Source organism: Somniosus microcephalus, unplaced genomic scaffold (assembly GCF_052327205.1).
Source record: "Somniosus microcephalus isolate GS21.2 unplaced genomic scaffold, FLI_Smic_1.0 unresolved_chr3, whole genome shotgun sequence".
NCBI classification, from domain to species: domain Eukaryota; kingdom Metazoa; phylum Chordata; class Chondrichthyes; order Squaliformes; family Somniosidae; genus Somniosus; species Somniosus microcephalus.
Window position 1 is genome coordinate 13,883,029 of NW_028225181.1, and position 23,365 is coordinate 13,906,393.

The 23,365-nt window shown below is 48.2% G+C and overlaps 1 protein-coding gene across 1 annotated transcript in view; it reads right to left on the reverse strand.

Moving 5' to 3' along the window:
• Positions 1–23,365, reverse strand: part of LOC147091208 (rap guanine nucleotide exchange factor 2-like) — a 115,707-nt gene that overhangs the window by 11,684 nt on the left and 80,658 nt on the right. Inside the window, exons 13-17 of the mRNA XM_085976678.1 lie at positions 22,441–22,643; positions 14,830–14,927; positions 7,954–7,968; positions 4,199–4,295; positions 3,785–3,937 (exon numbers count right to left, since the gene is read on the reverse strand). Of these exons, the coding sequence (XP_085832804.1) occupies positions 3,785–3,937; positions 4,199–4,295; positions 7,954–7,968; positions 14,830–14,927; positions 22,441–22,643 (566 nt within the window). The remainder of the gene's footprint in view (positions 1–3,784; positions 3,938–4,198; positions 4,296–7,953; positions 7,969–14,829; positions 14,928–22,440; positions 22,644–23,365) is intronic.

Consider the following 23,365-nt stretch of genomic DNA (forward strand, 5'->3'; position numbering starts at 1 on the left):
TAATTGGGATAGTCAGAGTGTGAAAGGCTTAGAGGGTGCAGAATTCTTAAAGTGCATCCAGGAGAGCTTTTTGAGCCAACATGTAGAAAGTCCTACAAGAGAGGGGGCGGTACTGGACCTAATTCTAGGGAATGTAGCCGGGCAAGTGGTGGAAGTGTCAGTAGGAGAGCATTTTGGCGACAGTGACCATAATTCGGTGAGATTTAAGGTGGTCATGGAAAAAGACAAAGACGGCCCGGAAATAAGGGTTCTAAATTGGGGGAAGGCCGATTTTAATATGATAAGGCAGGATCTGGCCAAAGTGGACTGGGAGCAGCTACTTATAGGAAAATCCACATCAAAGCAGTGGGAGACTTTCAGAAGGGAAATAGAGAGAGTACAACGCCAACATGTTCCTGTAAAGGTCAAGGGTGGGACCAACAAGCAAAGGGAACCTTGGATGACAAGGGATATACAAAAATGCATTAGGAAAAAAAAGGGGGGCTTTTGGCAGTTACAAAAGACTAAAGACGGAGGAAGCCCTAGAGGAGTATAAAAAGTGCAGGGGCATACTTAAAAAAGAAATTAGGAGGGCGAGGAGGGGCCATGAAATAACACTGGCGAGCAAAATAAAGGAAAATCCTAAGATGTTTTATAAGTATATTAAGGGCAAGAGGATAACCAGGGAAAGGGTAGGGCCCACTAGGGACCAAAGTGGCAATCTGTGTGTAGAGCCAGATGATGTAGGCGGGGTTTTAAATGAATTTTTTGCATCTGTGTTCACTATGGAGAAAGACGATATAGACATAGAAATCGGGCAAGGGGACTGTGACATACTTGAACATGTTAGCATCGAGAGGGAGGAGGTACTAGCGGTTTTAGCAGGCCAAAAAGTGGATAAATCCCCAGGCCCGGATGAGATGTATCCCAGGCTGTTGTGTGAGGCAAAGGAGGAGATTGCAGGGGCTCTGACACAATTTTTCAGAACCTCTCTGGCCACAGGGGATGTGCCAGAGGACTGGAGAACAGCTAACGTAGTACCATTATTCAAGAAGGGTAGCGGGGATAAACCAGGGAATTACAGGCCGGTGAGCCTAACATCTGTGGTAGGGAAATTATTGGAAAAAATTCTGAGGGACAAAATTAATCTCCACTTGGAGAGGCAAGGATTAATCGGGGATAGTCAGCATGGCTTTGTCAAGGGTAAATCATGTCTGACCAATCTGATTGAATTTTTCGAGGGGGTGACTAGGTGTGTGGATGAGGGAAATGCTGTGGATGTGGTTTACATGGATTTCAGTAAAGCTTTTGACAAAGTCCCGCATAGGAGACTGGTCAAGAAGGTAAGAGCCCATGGGATCCAGGGTGCCTTGGCGCGTTGGATCCTAAACTGGCTGAGTGGCAGGAGGCAGAGGGTGATGGTCGAAGGTTGCTTTTGTGACTGGAAGCCTGTGTCCAGTGGGGTACCTCAGGGATCGGTGCTGGGTCCCTTGCTGTTTGTGATCTACATAAATGATTTGGATGAGAATGTAAAAAGGTATGATCAGTAAGTTCGCAGATGACACGAAAATTGGTGGGGTGGTAAATTGCGAGGAGGAAAGCCTCAGGCTACAGGACGATATAAACGGGTTGGTCAGATGGGCGGAAAAGTGGCAAATGGAATTTAACCCTGAAAAGTGCGAGGTGATGCATTTTGGACGGACAAATAAGGCAAGGGAATACACAATGAGTGGTAGGACCCTAGGAAGTACAGAGGGTCAGAGGGACCTTGGTGTACATGTACACAGATCCCTGAAGGCAGCGGAACAGGTAGATAAGGTGGTTAAAAAGGCATATGGGATACTTGCCTTCATTAGCCGAGGCATAGAATATAAGAGCAGGGAGGTTATGATGGAGCTGTACAAAACGCTGGTGAGGCCACAGCTGGAGTACTGTGTGCAGTTCTGGTCGCCTCACTATAGGAAGGATGTGATTGCTTTGGAGAGGGTGCAGAGAAGATTCACCAGGATGTTACCTGGGATGGAGCGCCTCAGCTATGAAGAAAGACTAAACAGGCTGGGGTTGTTTTCCTTGGAGCAAAGAAGGCTGAGGGGGGACCTGATTGAGGTGTACAAAATGATGAGGGGCATAGATAGGGTAGATAAAGAGGAACTTTTCCCCTTAGTAGGGGGGTCAATAACAAGGGGGCATAGATTCAAGGTAAGGGGCAGGAGGTTTAGAGGGGATTTGAGGAGGAGCTTTTTCACCCAGAGGGTGGTTGGAATCTGGAACTCACTGCCTGAAAGGGTGGTAGAGGCAGGAACCCTCATAACATTCAAGAAGCGTTTGGATGAGCACTTGAAATGCCATTGCATACAAGGCTACGGACCAAATGCTGGAAAATGGGATTAGACTGGACAGGGATTGATGGACGGCGCAGACACGATGGGCCGAAGGGCCTCTTTCTGTGCTGTATAACTCTATGACTCTTGGCCTAGAAATTCAGTGGGCTTTGCGCCCAGTTACCGCCCAAAGAGGGCTTCTGCGCCAGTCTGCAAACTGCGGGCGAACTTCATTGACGCACTAATTGCGGCATTAGCCGTTAGCGCTGCGCCGCCACCGATGACGTCATTGGTGTGCGCAGCGCCCCGGTTCCGCCCCGACACTGGCCCGATCCCCATCTTCAGTAGCGGCCGCCTCTTCCGTGGCAGCCGCTAATAACATTCGGAGACCGGGTCCGTACAGCAGCCTTAGTGGGGCGCTTTAAGGTGAAGGTGCGGCCGGCCGCTTTTTCGGCGGCCGCCTGCCCGCACCGCCCCCCCCCTGCGGCATTGCCGGCTGGTTTCCGGGAGCCCGGCACTTCTCCGTTGTGCCGGGCTCTTTTGCCGGCACTCGCGATCGGGACTCCGGCTGCTGCAGGCACCTCCCCCTTAAGAGAGGGAGGAAGGCCTGCAGTACCGCAGCCTGCCGCTCCGCTGCGGGTGGCGCTGCGGCCACTAGCGCGCCGATATTCAGTTTCAGCGCCCCAAGCAGGGGCGGCCACACCCTTGAACAGCGGCCGTCCTCGACTTTGGGCGCTGAAACTGAATATCGGCTGGGCGCGAGTGGCTCCGCGCCCAGCGGTAAATTCTGGCCGCCAGCGAGCTGGCGGGGCTATAGCTAATTTCTAGGCCTATGACTCTAAGTTCCAGCCATACGTGCTGCCTCTCCGGCGCATGCGTTCGATCTGTGAACCCCTTCTTTCAAGGGAACGGAAGTTCTGGTTGTATTGATTTCTTTGTGGGTTCAATGACGACACATTGATGAAAGAGATTCTATTTTAATCTAAAGTTTGTTTAACTATCTTAACAGCATTACAGGAGACACCATCTTAGAGATCTATCTAAAACGAAACTAAAACTAAACTGCTTCTCTCTCACATGCCCTCTGCTGGTAAGGCATAAGTAATCACACAGGCAAATATGCTGGTAAGGCATCATAATCAAACAGGCAAATACCATCACTATTTGCTGATATCATTACACTGGTTTCCCGCGAATGCGCAGTGCATGCACGAAACCGGCACTTCTGTTGACCCTACGCGTGAGTACCCAGCCCGTACTCACCCGTGGGGACCCAAATTTCATATGAATAACCACTAGAGGGGAGTGATGCGACAGATTTCGGCATATGGGCTAAGCAGACGAAAATATTTGCTTGTAGCAGATTGGAAATCTCAAATACTATCAGTATTTGTACCACAGCACATTAGCAAATACACTGCTTTTTCATAGGTTTGGGAAGGGCACATCTTTGGGTCTGGTGCATTTTCTTTCTAAGATGCTACCTTTCCTTGGTGAGGTCTGAGGAGATGTAGGAGGAGACGACAGCTGGGATGATGTGTTTGATATAGTATCTTCTGCTTGCTTTTTATTTCGATCCAAATTTGCTTCTTCAGACAAGGACAGAATTTTCTTCAAAGCTTGAGGAGAATGGGTACCTGAAGGACAGAAATTGGAGTAGCAATGCAGTTAAAGTAACCCTGTTCATTTCAACACATACAAAGCAAAATAATGCTGAACAAATATACAATTGTAAAGAAAAGATATTCAAATTCACAAGTCTTTGGAACAAAATCACTTGATATTTTACTGAAATGGCTCTGCAGACAGGTTATTTTTCAAGCACACTTTGTGGAAGGGAAATAGCAAACGCTTAGTTCAAAAGCAGAGCAGCAAATTATTCTTTAAAATGTTATTACCAAATGGAGGGAGGTCTTTAAATTGCACGTTCTTGTGTGATGGATACAGTGATACAGCTGGGACCTGGAGGGCCTGATTTACTTTCTGCTGCTGCTTCTGATGCTGTGCCCCTGATCTGGGAGCAACTGGAGATGTATCTGAAAGTTTCCCTGCTTTCTTTTCTCCTCTGCTCTTGGCTACCAGATACCAATGAAGACAAGAAATTACATATGTACAGATTTCATTGAAAAAGCAAGATTCCAACTGACAATTTTTAAATCACTTAACTTGCTGTCACTTATAAAGATATGTATTTCTTGGAATGGGGGAATGAAACATGCTGCAATTCACCTTTGTTTCAAATGCTTTGGTATTAGTTGATTTGATTTTTATTTTTGGTCCCTGCTGTTTTTGTTTCAGAAGTGCAACATATCGTGCAACAATGTCATCATGCTGCAGGTCACAAGACTCACAGCTGCAAAGGACAGTTTGTGAAACAATAGTTGTCCTTTAGTTTTACAAGTTGTGGAAAGGAATTAACACAAAAAAGGTTGAAAAATCTTTTCTTCCACCTGAGGGGGAATAAAAAATATATAGTTTTCAGTTTTACTTTTTAAAACATTGTTGAACTGGTACAATGAACTGGAGCACCAGTGAGCTGTACCAGAGTGAGCTTTTAATTCCAGCCATGTACTCGCTTCAGAGATACGTCCTGAGCAGAGTGAAGACAGTTTTCTAACCCAGTGAACTACCTATTCGCCATACTTTTGCATCAAAATATATAAGAAATAGTGCATATCGCACATGCCCCTGTCCTCATATCTTGGGTGTCACAATTGCACCTGATTGGCTTAAATTTCATATTCATATATTATGGTCGATTTTAAAGTTTTTCAATTTACTGTTTTAGCCTTACTTATTTTTCTCTTTGTGTTTCCATCTTTTTTCTCTGTAGGGAACATGCGTGTGGGCCAAGGGGGGTCACACAGCTGTGGGCCAAGGGGGGTCACGCAGCTGTGGGCCAAGGGGGGGTCGCACAGCTGTGGGCCAGAGGGATGACGCAGCTGTGGGCCAAGGGGGGTCACGCAGCTGTGGGCCAAGGGGGGGTCACGCAGCTGTGGGCCAAGGGGGGGTCACACAGCTGTGGACCAAGGGGGGTCACACAGCTGTGGGCCAAGGGGGGTCACGCAGCTGTGGGCCAAGGGGGGGTCACACAGCTGTGGACCAAGGGGGGTCACGCAGCTGTGGGCCAAGGGGGGGTCACACAGCTGTGGACCAAGGGGGGTCACGCAGCTGTGGGCCAAGGGGGGTCACGCAGCTGTGGGCCAAGGGGGGTCACACAGCTGTGGGCCAAGGGGGGTCACGCAGCTGTGGGCCAAGGGGGGGTCACACAGCTGTGGACCAAGGGGGGTCACGCAGCTGTGGGCCAAGGGGGGTCACGCAGCTGTGGGCCAAGGGGGGTCACGCAGCTGTGGGCCAGGGGGGTCACGCAGCTGTGGGCCAAGGGGGGGTCGCACAGCTGTGTGCCAGGGAGGTCACGCAGCTGTGGGCCAAGGGGGGTCACGCAGCTGTGTGCCAGGGGGGTCACGCAGCTGTGGGCCAAGGGGGGGTCGCACAGCTGTGGGCCAGGGGGGTCACGCAGCTGTGGGCCAAGGGGGGGTCGCACAGCTGTGTGCCAGGGGGGTCACGCAGCTGTGGGCCAAGGGGGGTCACGCAGCTGTGGGCCAAGGGGGGTCACACAGCTGTGTGCCAGGGGGGTCACGCAGCTGTGGGCCAAGGGGGGTCACACAGCTGTGGGCCAAGGGGGGGTCACGCAGCTGTGGGCCAAGGGGGGGTCACGCAGCTGTGGGCCGGGGGGGGGGTCACGCAGCTGTGGGCCAAGGGGGGTCACACAGCTGTGGACCAAGGGGGTCACACAGCTGTGGGCCGGGGGGGTCACGTAGCTGTGGGCCAAGGGGGGGTCACGCAGCTGTGGACCAAGGGGGGCCACGCAGCTGTGGGCCAAGGGGGGTCACGCAGCTGTGGGCCAAGGGGGGTCACGCAGCTGTGGGCCAAGGGGGGTCACGCAGCTGTGGGCCAAGGGGGGTCACGTAGCTGTGGACCAAGGGGGTCACGCAGCTGTGGACCAAGGGGGGTCACACAGCTGTGGGCCGGGGGGGTCACGTAGCTGTGGGCCAAGGGGGGGTCACGCAGCTGTGGGCCAAGGGGGGCCACGCAGCTGTGGGCCAAGGGGGGGGTCACACAGCTGTGGGCCAAGGGGTGTCACGCAGCTGTGGACCAAGGGGGTCACACAGCTGTGGGCCGGGGGGGTCACGTAGCTGTGGGCCAAGGGGGGGTCACGCAGCTGTGGACCAAGGGGGGCCACGCAGCTGTAGGCCAGGGAGGTCACGCAGCTGTGGGCCAAGGGGGGTCACACAGCTGTGGGCCAAGGGGGGTCACACAGCTGTGGGTCAAGGGGGGGTCACGCAGCTGTGGGCCAGAGGGATGACGCAGCTGTAGGCCAGGGAGGTCACGCAGCTGTGGGTCAAGGGGGGTCACACAGCTGTGGGCCAGAGGGATGACGCAGCTGTGGGCCAGGGGGGTCATGCAGCTGTGGGCCAAGGGGGGATGACGCAGCTGTGGGCCAAGGGGGGTCACACAGCTGTGTGCCAGGGGGGTCACGCAGCTGTGGGCCAAGGGGGGTCACACAGCTGTGGGCCAAGGGGGGGTCACGCAGCTGTGGGCCAAGGGGGGGTCACGCAGCTGTGGGCCGGGGGGGGGTCACGCAGCTGTGGGCCAAGGGGGGTCACGCAGCTGTGGACCAAGGGGGTCACACAGCTGTGGGCCGGGGGGGTCACGTAGCTGTGGGCCAAGGGGGGGTCACGCAGCTGTGGACCAAGGGGGGCCACGCAGCTGTAGGCCAGGGAGGTCACGCAGCTGTGGGCCAAGGGGGGTCACACAGCTGTGGGCCAAGGGGGGTCACACAGCTGTGGGTCAAGGGGGGTCACGCAGCTGTGGGCCAGAGGGATGACGCAGCTGTAGGCCAGGGAGGTCACGCAGCTGTGGGTCAAGGGGGGTCACACAGCTGTGTGCCAGAGGGATGACGCAGCTGTGGGCCAGGGGGGTCATGCAGCTGTGGGCCAAGGGGGGATGACGCAGCTGTGGGCCAGGGGGGTCACGCAGCTGTGGGCCGGGGGGGTCACGCAGCTGTGGGCCAGGGGGGTCACGCAGCTGTGGGCCGGGGGGGTCACGCAGCTGTGAGCCAGGCGCTGTGGGGCAGCAGCAGAATTGTATTCCACCACAAACTGTAAACTCATGGCCCGGCATATTCCTCACTCTACCATTACCATCAAGCCGGGGGACCAATCCTGGTTCAATGAGGAGTGCAGGAGCAGCACCAGGCATACCTAAAAATGAGGTGCCAACCTGGGGAGGCTGCAACACAGGACTGCATGCCAAAAAGCAGAAGCAGAATGCCATAGACAGGGCTAAGCGATCCCACAAACAACGGATCAGGTCAAAGCTCTGCTGTCCTGCCACATCCAGTCGTGAATATGGTGGACCATTAAACAACTAACGGGAGTAGGAGGCTCCATGAATATCCCCATCCTCAATGATGGTGGAGCCCAGCATGTGAGTGCAAAAGACATGGCTGAAGCATTTGCAACCATCTTCAGCCAGAAGTGCCGAGTGGATGATCCATATCGGCCTCCTCCTGAGGTCCCCACCATCACAGAAGCCAGTCTTCAGCCAATTTGATTCACTCCACATGATATCAAGAAATGACTGAGCGCACTGGATACAGCAAAGGCTATGGGCCCCGACAACATCCCGGCTGTCGTGCTGAAGACTTGTGCTCCAGAACTAGCTGCACTTCTAGCCAAGCTGTTCCAGTACAGCTACAACACTGGCATCAGATACAGCCATATCCTGGCATGGGTTAAGGCCTACACTGTTAAATGACATGCCCTCATACTGGATGTTATCTGTATACTACCAATTTTTAACACTTGTATTAAAAGCAACAAATGAAAAATATGAAAATGGATATAATATTCATAAAAAGGTATGAAGTAAATATTACTGAAAGGAGAGTGCTCATTTTCACAGTCATGTACTCTGGTGAATATCTGGAGTCAGTCTGTAGTTTAAGAGTAATCTTTAATTACATAACAGTGAAAAATATAAGCACTGCTTATTGAATGAGGTACAGCTTGGGAGAGGTCAGAATTCTTAAAAATGGAAAAAGTCATTCATCTAATGTTTTTCAACATCCTGAAAGCAGCACTGGACAGCTTTCCATTGTGTTCTTGTGGAGATTCAGTCTAATTCCTATTGATAATGTGTTCCATGTTACTGGTGAGATGATGGTTTCATTCAAGTACATATTGAATCCTTCCATACAGAAACATACAGACTGAACTAAAAGATCGTCTAACTCAATAGTGAAACACTAGATTCTATCGTGCTACATTAGTTAGCTAAGCAGCTATTAGTCAATGCAGCGATGGTGGCAAAATATTTCAACATTAATGGTATCCCAAGGTCATGTAATTATGCAGTACAAGACCTGAGCCAACAAATAGCAACAGGAGAAACAGGACTTTTTCCCAATTTACAATGGGAGTTAAGTGCCATGCTGGTCAGTTGCAGTTTGAAATGAAGAGGTGCAAATTTTCAACATGTAGTAAATGTATCTGTGGCAATTTAAACTATTTCTACGAGGCAAAAAAAACAGCTGAATTATTTACACCATTCCAACGAATTAAATTTACAAAGCACCTGGAGTCAGCTGTATTAGAGATAATATTATTGGATGTGTGTAAATGGATGTTATGGTATTTTTAATACTGCAATAATTAAGAATAATAGTGTGTTTAATGTAAAACGTTATTGTAAAACAGTTTTGCTATTTGTCAGTACAGCCATGTTTATCATCATACTCTACTATGAGGAGCTTGTTGTGTATGTACCTTTAAGAGAATAACTGGTCTCAGACTGCAATACCGGCAGTGACCACCCCTGTATAAAAGGCGCTAGAGAGCCTCTGTTGGTTAGTTTCGTTTATGCCTTTCACCAGTAAAGACCTGTTTGTTTCTCTCCTGCTAGTCCGTGTCTCAATCACTCACGGACTTAACACTGGCGACGAGTTAGAAAGAACTTACCTGCAACTCAGCAGCAGCTCCGACGACGTTGAAGGTCGGAAGAAAAAAAAGAGTCCATTGAAACTCGAGGAACGGGCGTCGACCGTCAATCATCGGGTTCAAGGCTTTGCAGGAGCGACTTTCCAGAGCCAGGCTGGGTTCCTTGGTCTGTGGTTTCCCAGCTAATCGGGCTGGTGGCAGGTAGTGCTCTGATCCTTCCTGGGCTGCAGCGGGGCCAGGCAGCAAGTCGGGAAGCAAGGAGAGAGAGAGGGTGGAGCATACAGGGCGCGGCCGGTGTTTCGAAGCTGGGCAGTGTTCGGACCTCAGAAGAGGGAGGGAAGTGTTCCAGAGGGCCCGCTCCACGACGGGAAAATAATAAAAGAAAAAGAATACGCGCAAGAAACCGTGGAAAGCAGCGCTAACAACAGCGGGGAAGAAGGAAAAGCACGGGAGGTGCCATTTTGTTAAATCAGAGAAGAAGGCAAAGCGCGGGAGGCGCCATTTTAGATTTGCAAGATGCCGAAGACTGGCTGTATCACTGCTTTTGATAATACATTAGAGGACTGGACCACGTATGTGGAAAGAGTCGAGGTATATTTCGAGGCAAATTAAATAGCGGAGGGGAAAAAGGCATCAATATTGCTAAACGTAATGGGCGCTAGAACGTACGGTCTATTGCGGGATCTGATTACTCCAGCCAAACCGAAGGCGAAGAGTTTTAACGAAATTGTTGCTGTTCTACAGGAGCACTTAAACCCTGCACCGCTGTTGATAGCAGAAAGATTTAAATTCCACAGGAGAACTCAGCACAAAGATGAGAGCAATGCTGAGTATCTTACGGAACTACACAAGCTATCAAAGCACTGCCAGTTCGGAGCAGGACTGGCAGATACCCTACGGGACAAATTTGTCTGTGGACTCCTGAGTGAAGGAACACAGAAGAAGTTACTCGCAGAAAAAGAGCTGACGCTAGATAAGGCTTTCAGCGTGGCAGTATCGTATGAAGCAGCAGCCAGGGGAGCTGCAGAAATTCAGCAAAAACCACAGGAATACAGCACCCACAAAATGACACGGGGATTTGCAAAATGTTATCGCTGCGGCAGAACTAACCATGACCAGAAGGACTGCTGGTCCAAAGACAAAATATGCAGACAATGCGGGAAGATTGGACACATTGCACGAGTTTGTAGGTCTGGGAAGAAGACCAGCGACAACAAAAAGGCTACTAAGGAACCGTACAAGAAAGTACAAAAGATGACGGACAGTAGTTCCGAAGACCAGATGAGCGATAGTGAATCCGAGAACAGGAGATTAAGCTGTCTCAAACTTCACAATGTAATCGCAAAAGAGGATCACCGAACCATTTGGGTCACCCTCACAATAGCAGGGTCCCAAGTTAAAATGGAATTGGATACAGGATCAGCGCTAACCGTCATGAATCGACGAGACTATGAGCAGCTATTTTCACACATACCCTTGAGCGAGACATCCATCGTCTTGACGACGTATACGGGGCAAAAAGTATACCCCAGAGGAAAAATAAGGGTGCCTGTCGAATACAATGGCAAGAAAATACGGAAATTGTATCTCTACATACTGCTAAATGGTGGACCACCGTTATTGGGACGGGAATGGATCAGGAAGATAAACTTAGATTGGCATTCCATTCATGCAATGACGGTGGGCGGTAAAAAAGATGAAGACGTCACTCCTGGACGATTGTCAACAATCTTAGCTAAAGCCAAAGAGGTATTTCAACAAGAACTGGGCACGCTTAAAGGCGTAACCGCCTCGTTAAAAATAGAAGAGAATGCAGTTCCCAAGTTTTTCAAAGCGCGACCGGTACCATATGCAATTCGTCCAGCCGTCGAGGCAGAGCTAGAGAATCTGGAGAAGGCGGGCGTGTTGTCTAAGGTCGACTGGAGCGAGTGGGCGACACCCATCGTTCCTGTCATGAAAAAAACGTTAAGCAATAAGTCCGGAGAGCCAAGGAAGATTCGCATCTGTGGGGATTTCAAGGTGACGGTGAACCCTGTCCTTCACACAGTACAATATCCTCTTCCAAGGATAGAAGACATCTTCGCCTCACTGTCTGGAGGGAAGCGTTTTACAAAAATTGACCTAGCACAAGCATATTTGCAGATGGAGGTTGAAGAGTCCTCTAGGAAGTATCTCACGATAAACACTCACAAAGGTCTTTACCAATATCATCGATTGGTATTCGGAGTAGCATCGGCTCCGGCGATATGGCAAAGAGCGATGGAACAAGTCCTGCAAGGGATTCCGGGGACTCAGTGTTACTTGGACGACATCCTTGTAACAGGTGAAGATGACAGTGAACACCTTAACAACCTAGAACAGGTGCTCACTAGACTACGGGAACATGGGCTGCGAGCCAACCGCCCCAAGTGCGAATTCTTTAAGAAACAGATATCGTATTGTGGCCACGTGATTGATGAAGAGGGGTTACATAAGTCCCCTGACAAAATTGAAGCGGTTGTTAAGGCCCCAGCGCCTGAAAATGTGTCGCAACTGAGGTCATTCCTCGGGTTGGTGAATTACTATCATAAGTTTTTGCCGAATTTGTCGACAATTCTGCATCCACTGAACGCCCTGCTACGAACGGGGGTAGCATGGAAATGGAGCGATGATTGTAAACGTGCTTTTCAGAAGAGTAAGGACTTAATCACTTCGAAGGAAGTATTGGCTCACTACAACCCAGCACTGCCAATCAGGCTGGCATGTGATGCGTCTCCCTACGGCATTGGGGCGGTACTGTCACATAAATTCCTTGATGGTTTGGAGAGGCCGATAGCTTTTGTGTCACGCTCGTTAACTTCTGCCGAGCGTAACTATGCCCAGATTGACAGAGAGGCCCTCAGCCTAGTGTGGGGGGTGAAGAAGTTCAATCACTATCTGCACGGTCAAAAATTTACTCTACTAACCGATCATCAACCTCTTGTCTCCATTTTCAACCCTCAGAAGGGCGTACCGATAATGACAGCACAACGGCTGCAGAGATGGTCCCTTTTCCTAGGGGCACACCAATATGACATCGAGTACAGGGGAACTAAACAGCATGGAAATGCTGATGGATTGTCACGTCTACCGTTGCCGACGGTGGAAGAAGACCTTGCAGTGGATCCAATGGAGTTATTCCACTCGACCATAGTCGAATGTCTCCCTGTGACGAATGCAAACATAGAAAAGGAAACACGGAATGACCCAACACTATCACGGGTCTATGATTTAATGGTGAAGGGATGGCCAGCACATGGCGAACCACTGCTGCCAGCATTTTCGTCAAGAAGAGAACAGCTGTCAGTGTGCAGAGGAACCTTGATGTGTGGATCCAGAGTAGTAATTCCACCTAAGTTGACGGATAGAGTGCTCAATGAGCTTCATGAGGGTCATCTGGGTGGGGTAAAAATGAAGAGCTTAGCCAGAGCGTTTGTGTGGTGGCCGGGAATCGATAGAGAAATCGAAGAGATGACCAAGAGCTGTGCAGGATGCCAGTAGGTCCAAAACGCCCCACCACAAGCTCCTCTGCATCCATGGGAGTGGCCCTCATCTCCATGGCAAAGGGTGCACATTGATTTTGCTGGTCCCTTCATGGACTCGATGTTTTTAATTGCGGTGGATGCACATTCAAAGTGGCCAGAGGTAATAAAAATGTCCTCAACCACCACGGAAAAAGCTATCGCAGTTTTACGAACCATATTCGCTAGGAATGGGCTGCCTGAACAGATTTGCTCTGACAATGGACCACAGTTTGTGTCTGAAGAGTTCCGGAGGTTCTTAAAGAACAATGGTGTTAAGCATTACACATCTGCCCCATATCATCCAGCAACTAATGGATTGGCCGAGAGGTTTGTCCAAACATTCAAGAAGGCTATCAAGGCAATGTGTAATGAAGATATACCCCTACAACACAAGGTGGACAACTTCTTGTTTGCCTACCGGAATGCGACACATGCGGTTACCAACCAAACTCCAGCCATGATGTTCTTCAATCGAAGACTACGATGCCGCTTGGATTTGGTTAAGCCAAACGTCCGAAGAGATGTGGAGAACAGGCAGTTTCAGAATATGAATGAAAGGCCGACCAGGAGTTTTAAGATAGGTCAACCAGTTTTGGCCCGGGACTACCGCACTGAGAAATGGCAGCCAGGAACGATTTGTACACGACAAGGACCTCTCATGTATACCGTGGACGTTGGGGAGAGCATTGTAAGACGCCATGCTGACCAACGTCAACTCCACACCACGATCTGATACACCTGGTAATGAAATCGACGTTCCAATTGCAGCTACCGCAGAACCGGTAATATTGGAAGCAGATGAACCAAACGACGACATTGATTCCGACTCAACATTGCCAGAAGAACCTGATACTCCAAAGAGGCGTTACCCAGACAGAATCAGGAAGCCTCCTCAAAGACTGAACTTATAATTGCTTAAACTTAACCAATGTATCTAGCAACAGTAATTGTGATTGTAATTCGTTATCATTAGTGTTAAATGAATGTTATGTACTGTTTATCTAAAAGGGGAGGAATTGTTGTGTATGTACCTTTAAGAGAATAACTGGTCTCAGACTGCAATACCGGCAGTGACCACCCCTGTATAAAAGGCGCTAGAGAGCCTCTGTTGGTTGTTTCGTTTATGCCTTTCACCAGTAAAGACTTGTTTCTCTCTCTCCTGCTAGTCCGTGTCTCAATCATTCATGGACTTAACAGAGCTCCTTTCTGCTTTGAGCAAGATAGGCATCGGGCTGCTTAAAACTAGCAAACACCACACTTCTTCCATTGACATGGTAATGCACATAACATATGAATAACCATTAGAGGGGAGTGATGCGACAGATTTGGGCATATGGGCTAAGCAGATGAAAAAATTTGCTTGTAGCAGATTGGAAATCTCAAATCCTATCAGTATTTGTACCACAGCACATTAGCAAATACACTGCTTTGTCATAGGGTTGGGAAGGGCACATCTTTGGATCTGGTGCATTTTCTTTCCAAGGTGCTACCTTTCCTTGGCGAGGTCTGAGGAGATGTAGGAGGAGACGACAGCTGGGATGATGTGTTTGATATAGTATCTTCTGCCTGCTTTTTATTTTGATCCAAATTTGCTTCGTCAGACAAGGACAGAATTTTCTTCAAAGCTTGAGGAGAATGGGTACCTGAAGGACAGAAATTGGAATAGCAATGCAGTTAAAGTAACCCTGTTCATTTCAACACATACAAAGCAAAATAATGCTGAACAAATATACAATTGTAAAGAAAAGATATTCAAATTCACAAGTCTTTGGAACAAAAGCACTTGATATTTTACTGAAATGGCTCTGCAGACAGGTTATTTTTCAAGCACACTTTGTGGAAGGGAAATAGCAAACGCTTAGTTCAAAAGCAGAGCAGCAAATTATTCTTTAAAATGTTATTACCAAATGGAGGGAGGTCTTTAAATTGCACGTTCTTGTGTGATGGATACAGTGATACAGCTGGGACCTGGAGGGCCTGATTTACTTTCTGCTGCTGCTTCTGATGCTGTGCCCCTGATCTGGGAGCAACTGGAGATGTATCTGAAAGTTTCCCTGCTTTCTTTTCTCCTCTGCTCTTGGCTACTAGATACCAATGAAGAAAGAAATTACATATGTACAGATTTCATTGAAAAAGCAAGATTCCAACTGACAATTTTTAAATCACTTAACTTGCTGTCACTTATAAAGATACAAGCTGGGGAACCCCGCGTTGCGAGGGCAATTTTGGGGCGCGAGGGCAATTTTGGGGCGCGAGGGCAATTTTGGGGCGTGAGGGCAATTTTGGGGCGCTTGGTCTCCCTGCCCCTGTATGTCCCCCCTCTCCCTGTCATGTCCTCTCCCTGTCCTATCCCTCCCTCCCCTCGCCCACCCGCTCCCCTCCCCCCCCCGCTCCCCTCCTCTCCCTCCCTCCCCTCTCCCCTGTCTGTGTCCCTCCCTCCCCTCCCCTCCCCCGCTCCCCTCTGTCCCTCTCTCCGGCCCCTCCCCCTGCCTACCTGAGGTCCGGTGCAGTTGCCAGAGCGGGAATGCTGAGCGGCGGCCGGCGCCGGGAGCGGGCTCTCGCGGGCGGCGCATGTGTGGTCAGTGCGGCCGGCGCGAGCGCCCCGCGATTTCCAGAGGCTCGCCCGCCCCCGCGATTTCCCGAGGCTCTCCCCCCCCCGCCCGCGATTTCCCGAGGCTCTCCCCCCCCCCCGCGATTTCCCGAGGCTCTCCCCCCCCCTGCGATTTCCCGAGGCTCTCCCGCCCCCCCCCGCGATTTCCCGAGGCTCTCCCCCCCCGCGATTTCCCGAGGCTCCCCCCCCCCCGCGATTTCCCGAGGCTCTCCCCCCCCCATTAAATTGTTATTTAATTCCCTAACACATCATTAAAATATTTACCTTAGTTCCCTAACACAGAGAAAGTGTGGGGGAAAAAATTGGGAAAAATCAAGATGGTGGCCACTCACCTCAGTTCAGAGGATAAGGCCCGCCCACACACGCACTGATTGGTCGACCGGTCAGGTCACCGAAGCGTAGGATTGGTCAATCGTCGAGTCACTCGACACTCAACTGTAGGAAGACCTCGACGTCACACGGTCGCTAATGAGATGCTAATGAGCGGAACGCTGAACGTTTTGGGGATACCGCGGGTGGGATTTTTGTCCGGCCGATACGTAAATGCGCCTATGACCGGTCCGGAATCGCAAGCTTTCTTTTGAGGCAACACGCGCGTCGGTACGCTCTGTAACTTCCAAACGTATAGAGACCAGGTGGACAGACAGACATCGGGACAGACAGAAGAGCCGCTTTATATATATAGATGTATTTCTTGGAATGGGGGAATGAAACATGCTGCAATTCAGCTTTGTTTCAAATGCTTTGGTATTAGTTGATTTGATTTTTATTTTTGGTCCCTGCTGTTTTTGTTTCAGAAGTGTAACATATCGTGCAACAATGTCATCCTGGTGCAGGTCACAAGACTCACAGCTGCAAAGGACAGTTTGTAAAACAATAGTTGCCCTTTAGTTTTACAAGTTGTGGAAAGGAATAAACACAAAAAAGGTTGAAAAATCTTTTCTTCCAGCTGAGGGGGAATAAAAAATATATAGTTTTCAGTTTTACTTTTTAAAACATTATTGAGACTGGTGCAATGAACTGGAGCCCCAGTGAGCTGTACCAGAGTGAGCTTTTAATTCCAGCCATGTACTCGCTTCAGAGATACGTCCTGAGCAGAGTGAAGACAGTTTTCTAACCCAGTGAACTACCTATTCGCCATACTTTTGCATCAAAATATATAAGAAATAGTGCATATCGCACATGCCCCTGTCCTCATATCTTGGGTGTCACAATTGCACCTGATTGGCTTAAATTTCATATTCATATATTATGGTCGATTTTAAAGTTTTTCGATTTGCTGTTTTAGCCTTACTTATTTTTCTCTTTGTGTCTCCATCTTTTTTCTCTGTAGGGAACATGCGTGTGGGCCAAGGGGGGTCACACAGCTGTGGACCAAGGGGGGTCACACAGCTGTGGACCAAGGGGGGTCACGCAGCTGTGGGCCAGAGGGATGACGCAGCTGTGGGCCAAGGGGGGTCACGCAGCTGTGGGCCAAGGGGGGTCATGCAGCTGTGGGCCAAGGGGGGTCACGCAGCTGTGGGCCAGGGGGGTCACGCAGCTGTGGCCCAGAAGGATGACGCAGCTGTGGGCCAGTGGGGTCACGCAGCTGTGGGCCAGGGGGTCACGCAGCTGTGGTCCAAGGGGGGGGTCATGCAGCTGTGGGCTAAGGGGGATCACGCAGCTGTGGGCCGGGGGGTCACACAGCTGTGGGCCAGGGGGGTCATGCAGCTGTGGGCCAGGGGAGGTCACACAGCTGTGGGCCAAGGGAGGTCACGCAGCTGTGGGCCAAGGGGGGGTCACACAGCTGTGGGCCAAGGGGGGTCACGCAGCTGTGGGCCAAGGGGGGTCACGCAGCTGTGGGCCAAGGGGGGTCACGCAGCTGTGGGCCAAGTGGGGGTTCACGCAGCTGTGGGCCAAGGGGGGGTCACGCAGCTGTGGGCCAGGGGAGGTCATGCAGCTGTGGGCCAAGGGGGGTCACACAGCTGTGGGCCAAGGGGGGGTCACGCAGCTGTGGGCCAGGGGGGGTCGCGCAGCTGTGGGCCAAGGGGGGTCATGCAGCTGTGGGCCAGGGGGGTGACGCAGCTGTGGGCCAAGGGGGGTCACGCAGCTGTGGGCCAAGGGGTCATGCAGCTGTGGGCCAAGGTGGGTCATGCAGCTGTGGGCAAAGTGGGTCACGCAGCTGTGGGCCAAGGGGGGTCACGCAGCTGTGGGCCAAGGGGGGTCACGCAGCTGTGGGCCAGGGGTGTCATGTAGCTGTGGGCCAAGGGGGATCACGCAGCTGTGGGCCAAGGTGGGTCATGCAGCTGTGGGCCAAGGGGGGTCACACAGCAGTCGGCCAGCGACCACCGATGAGAAATCAAACCTGATTTTATTCTTGGCACATCTGGAGTTAGTCTTACTTTACATGCAACCTTTCATTGTTTCTTTCTTTTCACAGCAGTTTCAAAATGTTTTTTCACTGCAGTCTTTACAATTGTGCAAGTCTGCAATGGATTATATGCAATTTGTTTCTATGGCATGCAGAGAGCCAAGTAGCCAGGAAAAGGGATGGGCAAAACAAACTCCACAAAGACCAGCACAGAAAACAGCAAAGTACATAAACATTGAATAATTTTTTTTGAAACAGCAAAAATATACCTAAAAATAGTGTGGAAGGAATAAATTATTTTAAATAAATTATTTTACATTTATTTCTTGCACTTATTGTATATTTTTGCTGGTATATTTTTCTTTTCTATTTTATGCACCTTTTTCTGTTTTCAATGCTGATCTTTGTGGGGTTTTTAGCCGACCCGTTTTCATGTCCAATATCCCGTGTGCTTTGCCATGGACGTCTTACATCCAGTGAGAATGTATCATCGTTAAAAGGTCGCACTTCAAAAGTGTCAAAAGTATTTTAAAAAAGGCAAAAGAAAGCTAGCCAAATCCTGCTCTTTTTTTCCTAACACAGCCTACCGTCAGTGCAAGAATCAGGGATTTACAAACACGGTCAATTTTAAGCAACTGCAACCAATAATTAGCCTTTAATTGATCTGAGGATGTGACTATTCTAAACACTTCCTCAGAGGATGTGTCTGAGCAGTGGCCTTAAAAGGACGTTGAACACAGTTCCATATAAGAATCTACACATTACAACTGTGTGCCAGACCTTGGACTACCCATAAACAACACCATTGGAAATCAGTAGTTAACTGTTAAAAATCAAATACTGGGCCATATATTTCACTGTCTGGCACTTTTGTGAAGCCAACATAATATGTGTCAACCACCTCCAGGTCTCATGAGCAAATTTTACTGAATTAATGAGTGCAGCAATAGAACTTATTAACTATACTGATTTGTACTGTTTTCAAGATACACATATTCTGGTAGATGCTAATGGTTTAAAGGAAATAGAGCTTTAAAGTGCTATTTGTGTCCAAATGCTATGGGGCATTATTTTTCAGTCACATCAATGGAAATGTGAACTAGAGGCCTGCAAATTATTGACACAAGAAAAACTTTACCAAGGGCCATTTTTTCCAACTTAGTCCCAATACAGCATTTCTGTTATTTTCAAGTCTGGTTATAACCTTTTCATGAAATAAAGATTCCATTGCAAACATTCGCTGTGCCTATTTGTTCCATGGAAGTAAGCATTCTGCCTTTTTGTGTGTACTATTCAGCCTTTATATAACAATTTACTGAAAAAATGAATCATGCTTTATTTACAATATAAAATCTCTTTTATGGTTCTCCAAACTGCAAATCCAGTTGGCTCGAGAATTAATGTGGATGTGTATTGCTAATCCAAGTAACTCATTTTTTTCTCCTCTTTGCAAGTCACATTTTATGGATACAGATGAAACACGTTTTCATTTTACTGCATAATCCCATTTGAAATATTGACCGCACTTCTCCATGATTTAAGACATCTGTTACCCGATCCCTTAGGTTTACAGCTTGCCAATTGAAACACCATCAGCAATGTATAATATACTCAAATGTGTTTCTATTAATTTTTTATATAAATTCCATGGCTGAAACAAAATTCCACATAATTAATGCAGCTACAGTACAAGACAGTCAATGAATCTGCTCTGTAAGCATTATCTTAACCATTTAACTATCAAATAATCCAGAAATTGAGATTTTAAACATGTACTTTTGGCAGTATAGCATCTACAATTACAATATAACCTGTCTCTATATTACTTGTTAATTGTAATACTTACAAAAAAATAAAATAATTAACAAAATGGTTAGTGTAACCATATTCAGAGCCCATGAAGATAATTACATTAGATAGTTTCTACCCTTGTCATTATATTGGTCCTCACCAATTTGGAAAAGTATCACTCTCAGGACCTTTCGAAAAGAAAAACTTTAAAGGATTTCTCATTAACACATTTTTGCATATTTCAAATCTATCTGTAGGTATTATGGACATTTTGTTGAAATAGTCAAGGGATCTGACTTGGAGTTGTTGAACCTGCACATGTAAATGAGATTATCGCAGCCTCATTAATGATCAATGCTCACAAGAAGATAAAACATGGAACAAGGAAAGGTAATACGTCCCATTTCGCCCATTCCTTTCTAAAACCATGTCAAATCTGCACTACTGTGGACTCAACCCAACCCATGCAACTCCCCAGAGGAATGTCCTGCAAAGTTTCATCCAAAGGTAAAGAGAAAAACACCAGAACACCGATGTAATCTTACATCCGATGCTATACACTATGGGCAGGATTTTCATTGGGCCGTGGAGGCGGGATTGGAGGCGTATGGGGGGGGGGGGGTTAAATTGCAAAAACTGGCGTGCGGGCCAAACCCGCCTCCAAGCAATTTTCATTAATTCGTGTCTAATGGTCAAGTCTCCGTCCCGCCTCCAAGATGCGGGATAGGCCGTTAAGGCCCTTACCAAGCACTAAATTGCCTCTATAATGCCATTTTGAAAGGCCTTTGCAATTTTAACCTTTTTCCCACGTGAAACACGCCTGTTCTGAAACACGACAGTGAAACCTGGTGGGAGTACAATTGGATAGCTGACTATCAGCTGCAGCTCAACCATTTAAGTGGAGATTTGACCAGCCATCATTTGCAGGTGGCAGGACTTTGTAGTCTCAGGTCTGGGGGAGCTTTTAGAAGGCATAACCACAGCTGTGGAAGTTTGGAGCCTGACACCCATCTCCAGTGTGACCTCCTGGGAAACCCCTCTCGCCACCTTCACTGAGCGCTTCATCAACTGAGGCATATACCAGAAGCATGGGAGCCATTTATTTCCTTCCCTTCTGGACATTAGATGAGGACGAAGACCAGCCGCAGCACCAGCAGAACCAGGAACAACAGCAGCACCAACAGCAGCAGCAACAACAGGAGCGCCAAGCTTCTGCTCACTCACCTGAAGATGCACAGGCCAGAAGGGGCCAGCGCATGGAAGCCTGTCGGCGCAGGAGATACCACCCAAACAGGGTCTACAGACACAGGGTCAGCTATCTCAACATGTCTGAGCAGCAGTGCCAAAGGCGGCTCCGACTTTCACGAGAGGTAGTGGGTGACATCTGTGCAATGCTGCAAAAAGACCTGCAGGCCAGAGGACCAAGTGGACAACCCTTAGCAGTGGCCGTCAAAGTCACCACCGCACTCAACTTTTTTGCCTCAGGCTCATTCCAGGGATCAGCAGCAGACATCAGCGGCATCTCCCAGGCGGCCGCACACACTTGCATCACGCAGGTAACCGATGCCCACTTTGCCATCGCACACAATCACATCCATTTCACCAATGATCAAGCAAGTGTCACGGCACGTGCGGTTGGAATAGCTCATCTGGCAGGCTATCCAAGGGTGCAGGGCGTCGTTGACTGCACACATATGGCCCTTAAGGCACCCCATCGCAATCCAGATATTTTTGTCAACCGCAAGGGCTTCCACTGATTTAAAGTTGCTCGGAGTTGGGAACCAGGCGGCGGGGTCCCGCCCGCCAGTTTTCGCGATTTTAACCCCCCCCCATGCCTCCAATCACGCCTCCAGGCCCCATTGAAAATCCAGCCCTGCGTGTCTCAGTGAGGATTCTTCAATCTGATTGGTTGAATAGCCTTGCTGTTACTTGACCTGCTCACAGACGCCACAGATCCCCTGTAGTGGGCGGTGCTCTGGAAAAAACGTCGCATTGGAGCAAATCTGCAATCTAAAGCTGGTCAAAACTTTGTGGGCAGGTGTCAGCAAGGTGAACGGCAAGTGCTGTTCCTTCGCCGCTGACTGCAAAATCCGAGTCCTCATCATGCTTTTTATAGGAAGATGCTGCTTTATCATATCTCTTAAAATCGTCCAAAAAACATTTTTTGGTTTTACTTCAAAATTGGTCCCCATGGGAATACTTCTCATTAATACCATAAATAAGAATTAAATATTTAACATAGTATGTTTTTAATTAAGTGTTGGTTTATTGCAGCCTTTCTAGTGTTTAAACTGTAATATTAGTGCATATTTCAGTGCTAAATACTTAAACCAGTTCACCCAAGGTGATTGTCATTTCACTGGACCTGCAAATTGAACAGCAATGACAGCAGCTTCAACCTGCTGAATGGGATTGGCATATTAGTCGTGAATCGGGAGCACTCAATTGATACTTAAAGGTTGAAGTTTTAAGTAAACATTCAGGCATTATTTTTAGTTAAAACACTGCATGTGAAAGAATGTTATAGATTGCTCCAGATGTTCTATCACAAAAAGAATTTAAAATCCTAACTTCATAATGGATTATCTCATTTTAATTATACAGAAGAACCATATTATAAATTATTTCTTTTGTAACAAAACATCATATTTAAAGTCAAGACTACTAGTATTTTAATAAACCATTTCAAAATTGTTATTTATTGTTTTTCACAGCTGGAAGGAAATTGAATGTTTCCTTTAACCCACAGCCTAATGAAATCTGAACTACTGGTTGCTTCATTTGTTGATACAATGCAAATTAATTAATGTTTTCTCAAAGAATATAAAAAAGTTCCGTGACTTACATCTTTTAGTACTTGGCTCACACTGCAGTGACAAGGCCTGCAGGCTTTCTTCATCCATGTCAAGGTTAAGGTTTGCAAGGTACTGTTTTACTTTCCGAGCCACCTTTGCATCTTCGTAGAGTTCCTTTGCATTGAGAAACAAGCTGCGACGTACCCGTTTCTCGTCTAGCATTGCAGCATTTGTATTGCCGTAGCTCAACAACCTGCTGCAGGGGAAAGAGAGATGCCGCTGGTTTCAGCATGGAAGGTCAATGACTGGGACATGCAAAAGTCAGATTGAGGTCAGTCTTGTTCAAGCTCAAAATAACACTGCCTCATTCCAGTAAGTCAGACAGACAAAAATGAAGGAAACGGAATGAAGAGTGAAAGGGAAATAAAAACCAGCAACTACTCTGCAGATAGCCCTATCCTGCTTCAACTTGGCAATCAAACTTTACAGCACTATAAGCATCTCTGCCCACTGGTTTAAAAGAAGCTACTACTCCGGCAGAACAGTTGGAGCAGGAGTTGAAGCTCATGCAGGGCTGATGTTAAATAGCAGTTATAATAAATTCTGACAATATTAAAAACAAAATTAACTAAATATTTCTCTACACCACTTTATGATCAGAAGGAAGGTACAATTTAAGCAGCCAATCTCTTCCACTCACAAAGAATGGAACTTTTCCCTCTACATAAGATCGATAAACAGATACTGGGACTGCAATCCATCAGCAGCTTAGCCCAAAAATCACTGAATGCTGAGACTTCAAAAATCACTCCCACCATCTGAGCTACCAGGATGCCAATAAATACAGATAAATATTTAGAATAAAACTTTTCCACTACAGTGGAAGTATTTAACAAATTATGTATAAATATGTGGTTATTTTCCCTGTAAAAGTAAATTAAGTTAAAAAAATAAAATCCAATTTTCCATTTATAA